Source organism: Leptidea sinapis, chromosome 4, assembly GCF_905404315.1.
Source record: "Leptidea sinapis chromosome 4, ilLepSina1.1, whole genome shotgun sequence".
Classification (NCBI taxonomy): Eukaryota; Metazoa; Arthropoda; class Insecta; order Lepidoptera; family Pieridae; genus Leptidea; species Leptidea sinapis.
This window is the reverse complement of record NC_066268.1, coordinates 5473358-5481807: the sequence shown is the minus strand read 5'-3', so window position 1 is coordinate 5481807 and position 8450 is coordinate 5473358. Positions and strand designations below refer to the sequence as shown.

The window sequence follows — 8450 nt, the reverse complement described above, 5'->3', positions numbered from 1 at the left end:
GTCTTAAAGTGACGAGTTCAAGAATCCTAAGCAGCACTCCATTATAATGGGCAGGGCGTATCAATTACCAACAGCTAATCGTCCTACTCGTCTTGTCCCTTACTGTCATAAAAAAAGAAGGAATTTATACAAAGTTTGTTCGAATTCTTTTATTAAGATCAGATTACACAAATAAATAAAAAAAAACAATTCATTACCGAAAGTTTAATAACGACTTCGTGATGATAAGCTCGTAAATAAATTATTAATAGTATTAACCAAAGAATCTACATTTAAATGTATATATTATTAGTAATCATTATCATTGCAATATATAAATATATATGTTAATATATAATATATAATAAAATATATAAATAATATAATATAATTAACTAATAATCTGTATTTTAAATTCAAAATAAACATACATATTATATGGATAAGATACATAAATGCAATAATATTTACATTTTATGAAGCAATGAAAAAACTTGTAAATAAAATAATATATCATTATTGTACCATTGATAAATATATACAACATATTAATATTTAATTTGTATATGATATATTACATAATTATTTAAATATATGGAATACATAAAATATTTTACGCTATAAATTGTTAATATTACCCTGTATGTACATAATGCTTTTACATATAATATATCGAAATATTAAATAATTTAAAGCAACATCCAAATTCTTAATATATTTACATACAAATATACATATCTTAATGACTTAGCTACGAAATAGAGTATTGAGGTACTTTTATATTAGAAAATCCGAGTCCATTTAATGCCATGTCATAAAATTATCATCATAAATAAATATTAAATTAATCTTTGGAACTTTTTTTTTTATTTTCCACAGTACTTTAGTGTTTTCCTCGCTTTTGCTTGATCTATTATCTATTAATAAATTAATATTATCTAGGCAAGTTTATCGTACGAGGCCTTACTGAGTGTAAGCGTTGTAGGCGAGGTCGTTTGCATCGAGTGACCTGTAAAAGAAAAATAATATATTTACATCAAGATTTTCATGTTCATAAATACCACAATACAGTAAAATAACAGTACTTTAAGTTCACACAAGTGCCCCCGAATCGACTCACGCACAAATACACACAATTTACACGACCGCTTAGCAATCTTAGGAAGACATAACTATTGAGTGTCACGCCGCCGAGAATTTTAAAGTAAAAACTTCTTTAGAGGCGTTAAGAACTTTTCTTGAAATGTGTATAAAATGTTAAACTCGCGTCAGGACACGTGGCCTGATCGAAAATTCGTAAGACAGTCGTTGAAATTTTGGATAAAAGATGTTTACTTCTAACTAATTATAGTTCAGCTATTTGAACTTACGGCCGTTTTCAATATTGTAAATCTAGTTATGGATACATTTCTGTCACCGTTTAATAACAAGATCTTATCTATCCATAGGTATGTCTTATATAGTTTTAGGCTTTATGTCAATAGGTTATTGAAATGTAAGTAAGCGTAAAAGGATAGATTTGTCTTCTTCTAGTAACTTAAACTAAGGATAGAGAGGTTATTGAAAATGGCCGTTAATGATCATACGGTCATTGGACCAGTGGTTTAATCATTGCGATTGCGAAGCTGAAACAACGCGAGGTCGAGTGATCGAATCTCAGCCGTGAATTATTTTTACAGTTTATTAAAGATGAAAGAAACCTGAGGTATAAATTTTTTAATGTAAAATAATTGTAACAGCTCAAATTTTTTAATTTTTTTATCTAATATTACCATTCCAAAATATTCAAACATGCGCACAACTTTAATGTTCAACTTTTCACTTCTGCCCGCACTCGTATTTTTTTATATGTACCAACCCTAGCGCTCCGCCCAGTCGTGGGTATAAATTTGAAGAAGTCGCTGAGTTACGATACTGTTATATTACTTGTATTGTGTAAATACAGTTTCAGTACACACATTTTTTTTTATTTTACAGCAAAATGTTTTCATGTGCTTGCAAATCTATACTAATATTATAAAGCTGCAGTGTTTGTTTGTTTGTTTGAACGCGCTAATCTCTGGTACTACTGGTCCGATTTGAATGATTCTTTCAGTGTTGGGTAGTCCATTTATCGAGGAAGGCTATAGGCTATGTTTTTTTTTTCAAAATTAGGGATCCGTAATAAAATTGCTATTTTGTAACACAAGGTGTAAAATCGAAAACCTATTTTTGCGTGCGCTGCAATAACTATTGACAATAGAACAAAATGATGTACAGGCTATAATATAGGCAATATTTTATTACTTATAAAACTATCGCGTGAATTATACTTTATATGGCAAAACAACGTTTGCCGGGTCAGCTAGTCTATACATATAAATAAAATTGGAGTGTCGGTTTGTAATATTGAAATAACCGTTTTTTACTAAATGTATTATGAATATACATACGATATGTATCGATGGTGTATGTACACCGAAATATTTTTTTTTACCATTTTTGTCTGTCTGTTTGTTCCATCTGAAATTGACCGATTTTGACGGGACTTTTACTGGAAGGTGGCTGATGTTAATAAGGAGTAACTTATGCTACGTTTATTTTAGAAAAAAAAAATATTTTAGAAAAATAAAGTAGGTAATGTTGCAATGTCCAAGAAACAGTCTCACGCTAAAAATAATTTATATGGCAAAGCAACATTTGCCGGGTCAGCTAGTATCAAATAAACAGTAAGCTGCAAGCCTTCAATCTTAACATTACTTCTTATTACCAGTACTACTTCATATTTACCAGTGGGAGGCTCTTATGGTTACCACAACGGTGCCTATTTCTGCCGTGAAGCAGTTATGTGAAAGTATTACTGCGTTTCGGTCTGAAGAGCGCCGTAGCTTGTGAAATTACTCGGCAAATGAGACTTAACATCTTATGTCTCAAGGTGACGAGCGCAATTGTATTGCCAATCAGAATTTTTCTGTTTTTCAAGAATCCTGCGCGGCACTACATTGTAATGGGCAGGGCGTATCAATTACCATCAACTGAACGTCCTGCTCGTCTCGTCCCTTATTTTCATAAAAAAACCTATAAAGAGAAAATTCTTATTTCCACTTTCACAAAAAAAATCACTTTGTGTTGAATTACCTGCTCCACCCATTGCTGCCATGGTTGGACGCGACCACCACTTCATGTGATTCACCAGATTGGTTGGAAGACAGAAGCTTCTTCAGGCCAATGATACCAGCGAGGACCAGAGCAAGCTTAGATACAATCAATGCTTTTCCAGCTAAGAGTGCCAGAGCTCCGAAAGCCAGTGGCACCAGGAGACCTCCGATCAAGATTGGGATGGCGAGGAATGGTGCCAACTTCTTTCTTCTTCCACGACCGTCTTCGAAGGCTCGCTGCAGTTCTGAACCAGTGGGGAATTTGATCTGGAAAAAAGTTCGCACATCAATATAGAAAAGAAAATTGCCATTTGTATTAAATTTGAACAAAAAGAAACCAATAGGTATTTACAAACGTTGCGGAATTCGAAACCGCGACCTCTCGGGTTCCGTGCGAGGGCTCTTCCAACTGAGCCAACCGTTCGAGTGACGAATTCAATCAATCAATTCTCAGGTTGTGGCTATGGCTACAGGATCTACTTAGCAGTTGAAGATCTGTCCAACCCCCAATAATTGCTTATAAGTAGATTGATTCATATTTGTTTATTATATTGATGTAAATTTGTGTTTATTTTATAATTAATACGATTTTTTATAATTTTAAAGTATTAAGTGACAAATGGCAGGACCACAGATCTGAAGGCATATTTTCTATGTGCTGATTGAACGCTATCACTGCATCATCGGAATTGGTAAAAGTGAAACCTCTCATCAAATGTTTGATTTTGAGGAAAGTACAAAAATAACAGGGTGCTAGGTCTGGGCAATGTGCAGGATTTGTTGTATTTTTTACAGGACGAGTTGTATTTTTTCGGAAGCTAAAAATGACTTAGTTTTGTTGGCCGTGTGTGAAGAAGCGTTGTCAAGATGCAGTAGAACGCGGCTGTTTGGTCGTCTTTCACGAACTTTGTTTGAACTATGATTTGATTTGAGGATGAGAGACAGTAGCAATGGGACTCCAACAAAAAGAGAACTATTGTAAATTAAGACTCTTGTACGTTGAGTGAATATGGAAAAAGGAGTTTATTTTTATAACTGACCCACTTTTAATTTAATTACCTAGGTATAAGCTAGGCATGCAGATAATAATATATTTAATACATTTTATATAATTAAATATATGTGTTCAAACTAAATCCCTATAGCATAGAAAACACATTGAGGGAATAAAAAATATATAGATAGTTAAAAACACGCTATAGTTGAAAAGAAAAAAGGTTGAAATTTAAAATGAATATCAATTCTGCTTTATCGAGGATAGATGAAAAAATTATATAAATGAACAAAAATCTTGTTGTACAAATTGAAAAATGATATAATTTTATCAAATTAATGTATTGTCATCGGTCCTCGATAAATCTACACGAAGTTTGAACGAAAATTGGCCTTTTAAAGTTGGCCAAAATCGCGCAAAAATGAGTCGGTTACAAACAAACATACATAAAGGTGAATCTAATAAAAAACGTGTAAAAAGACACTGAAAAAAATTCAGAATCGTTCCAGTATCCTTAAAATCTGTCATATTAAACATCGTAATATATACATTGGCTCTATAATGACAATACGTGATAAATAACTTAAATAAATCATAAAAAAGTGACAGTTAAACATGATTCTATTAATATGCAACTTCATATTAAAGCGATGCATTTGTTGCACGCCATTTAAAAACTTCGGACCCATCACGCATAACGGCGAGCAAGAAAAGAAAATAAGTGGGACAGAAGAAAATGCTTAATAGAGTGTTGCAAGAAAAAAGATGAATTAATTGTGGGCAATTAAAGAGATGTGAAAAGAAAGCGGTTTCAGTACGTCGATGTATTTGTAACAAATGCATTTCTTTTGATAGAAAACGGATATAAGTCGGTCTTAGCTGGATCTATCTTGATTTAAGTTTCACTTAAATTGTGTATAATTGTTTGAGAAAAAATTACAGAGATTCTACGCTATTCCTTTAAGCAACACGTCTTGATGTGTGCAAGATATATCGTTTTGGAGTTTGGTTAACTTTAGTGCTTTCAGTGAAAGATTTTTTACCATCTATACGTAACAAATAAAATTTATAATAGAAAATATTGTTTAAAATTTGAATTATCTTAGACTATAACTTAATATCTATGAATAAATAGTTATAACTAAGCAATTTTGCAACTTTTTAATAATTTTGTGAGCAGTGACGTGCGAAATTTGGCAATGTTAAAATTCTTAAGGAAAATATTTGTAGAAAGCTTAGTCTAGATAGTTAGGTCTCTTGCTGTTAGACAACTGATAAAAACAGGCCAGGTTTAATACTTTACAGTGCGTGACAAGATTCGTATTACACTCGCGATTTGAATGACACTTTATATTAGTGTGCGTGAATTACTCAAAATAGGGGCTATTTCTAAACTCAATTTTTTTCAACGTTTTCACAGTTGTCTATCTAGACATCTTTATTATGATCTCAGGTAGAAAGATAATCTATACTAATATTATAAAGCTGCAGTGTTTGTTTGTTTGTTTGTTTGTTTGAACGCGCTAATCTCTGGTACTACTGGTCCGATTTGAATGATTCTTTCAGTGTTGGGTAGTCCATTTATCGAGGAAGGCTATAAGGCTATGTTTTTTTTTCAAAATTAGGGATTCGTAATAAAAATCGAAAACCGAAAAGGTGTAAAATCGAAAACCTATTTTTGCGTGCGCTGCAAAAACTATTGACAATAGAACAGAATGATGTACAGGCTATAATATAGGCAATATTTTATTACTTATAAAACTATCGCGTGAATTATACTTTATATGGCAAAACAACGTTTGCCAGGACAGCTAGTGATATATATTAGCATTGGTATAATCATACATGTATTAAGGTTTAAAAAAAATGTTTGAGTACGAAAAAAAAAGGTGATATGAATTATTAAGTCAGTTTAATTTAAAGAACCATTGAAGAAGCAACTGAAAAAAACTGTAACATAGAAAAATAGTATAAAGTTGCTCACTTGGTAGATATAACAGAATAAATAGGAAGATAAATAAACTCATTCATTGAACCTTCATTCTTTAAATGTACATATTTTTATACTTAGTTAGTTGACAAACGTATTGATCTCAAATATCGTTCTGAATTCAATAAATGTTTAGCGAGTAAATATGGGTATAATGCATTTCTTAATTATTTAGGAAGGTACAGTCATTTTGGTATAGTAATCAATTTACAATAAAATATTCAACAAACGCTCTGTAATGCTTAAAAGCAGCACAAGGCATTGACGTTCTACATAATAACTTCACAGTCTGGGAATGCTGAAGAAAACTGGATATCCTCTGCCAGAGCAATAAAGTTACCCTGGCTTGGATACCGAGGCACAATGGTAAAGTAGGTAGGTAGATAGATGATCGGCTAGCTAAGGATGGAGCCCCATCTCCCTTCATAGGCACAGAACTCTTTTGTGGAGCTGGAAAAACTCTAATCCGCAATGTCCTAAGGAATTAAGAAATGCTGGTCCTTCCAGCTCCATAACTGGCTCCTGCCAGTCACTGCTCCTCGCTACCAGGCTATCAGCAAGCTCCTAGGCAACTATCAACGTAAGCATGCCAAACAATGCATAAGCTCGGACGGGAGACAACTGTGAGCCCTCTCGGGGTTCCTCTCAGGCCATTGCAAGAATGAATGTGCACCTAGCCAAAATGGGTCTCAGTGAATCAAACCTGTGCAAATTCTGCTGTGAAGCCGCTGAAGACCCCAAACACATCCTTCTGGATTGCGAGGCCATTTCCAGAATGAGGCTGGGGTGTCTTAAAATACCTTCACTTAAAGCAGAGGACGTGCCCTGCCTAAGCCATCTGAGGATACTACGCCTCTTACAAATGAAATGGGTCTTGAGGATATAATATAAATTTCGGCACAGTAACACGTGTCCTAGTTAGTTGTCTTGATTTTTTTCCTAATCTCATTTTTAGACACAGGGAGTTGAGGGCAGAGGTGCTAGCGCAAGCAGGGGGCACAATAAATCCTGGGATTTAAGTGTATTTTAATCCCCAAATAATAATAAGAACGCTTAAAAATTTGTAACATCTGTGTCGCTGTAAAAATTGTAGCTTTTATGGATTGGTTATTACAGTCACAGCGAGTGAAACGACGAAAGGACCTTGAACATCCAATGGTTGCGTTTGCATTACCAAATTCTTTTATGATTCTTTCTTTCCAAAAAAATAGGATATGAAATCACTTAGTGAAAGTCAAAAACTACTATCCATACAGAACTAAATGCGTCAATCCTGAGAATAACGGGCGTAAGAAACTCAGAGGCCTTATTTTCTTTTATAAATATACAACATTCCAAAATTTCTTTGTAATTTCACCCAAGACCTATATTGGATAATATTATCTAGCATATTTCAATAGCTTTTTGTTAAAAACCTCACCGAAAACGACATTTTCGTTGTCATTGTCAATATTAAATTGAATTTGTCGGTTTTCTACTTTTTGATTAACTTTCGGATATTTTTTTTAATACTTAAAATTCAGCGACATAATGTCAGAATAATTTCTACTCTCCGTACATCTATTTAAATTAAAGCTACCAAATATTATTATCTTCAATCGTTAAATCTAATTATTATACATTACCTGGATGGTATGAGTTTGCAAGAATCCAACGATTTTGTCCAAAAGGAGGTTGTCCAACGATCTCTCATCAAGACCTCTTGGAATAGCCTCCTCAACTTCCACTTTTTCGACTGCATTCTTATCCTTTGTGATCGTGATACCACCAAGCAGAGTTATTTCGTCGCTCTTTGCTATTCTGTTCAACGACTTAGCTAATTTAACTTTCAGACAACTCGAGATGTCACTGCCGCTGCAATCCCTGTACGTTTCGTATGCGAATTTGACATCACCTAAAACTGTGTCTTCTGAACTTCTGCCTTCGTCAACGGTATTTTGGTGGGTATTTGCTGTCCGTGCGCTGACTGCTACGGCCAGTGTTATAACCAGAATGTAGTGTGGTACCATTTTGATATTGTACACACGATAGTGGCAGGATAAGTACTGTGTGCAATACTATAACAGTATTAGCGTTTATATGCGCTTAGTTTCACGGTACAGTGAAGTTGCTGAGAGGGATGCATCGATGCATTTATTCAGTTACTTGTATAGTCACAAACAAAACTTATTTTGCCGGGATTCTGATTTGCTTTAAATAAGGGAGGAGGACAAACGTGTATCTGTTATATCAAATCTGTTATAACAGCAGAAGAATCACATACAGATTGCACGTGATTTTTGGAAGTATCTTTGTTTTATTGTCTTGAAAATACCACGCAATTAACCATATTTCACAGCTTTTGAACATG

The 8450-nt window shown here is 33.7% G+C and overlaps 1 protein-coding gene across 1 annotated transcript; it reads right to left on the bottom strand.

The window, feature by feature from the left end:
- Positions 1-942: 942 nt before the first annotated feature.
- On the bottom strand, positions 943-8109 carry LOC126980054 (uncharacterized). The gene is made up of 3 exons (XM_050829676.1): positions 7726-8109; positions 3097-3383; positions 943-988 (listed from the first exon to the last, which is right to left on the bottom strand). The coding sequence occupies exons 1-3, from the start codon at positions 8107-8109 to the stop codon at positions 943-945; spliced, it is 717 nt and encodes a 238-aa protein (XP_050685633.1).
- Positions 8110-8450: the final 341 nt, after the last annotated feature.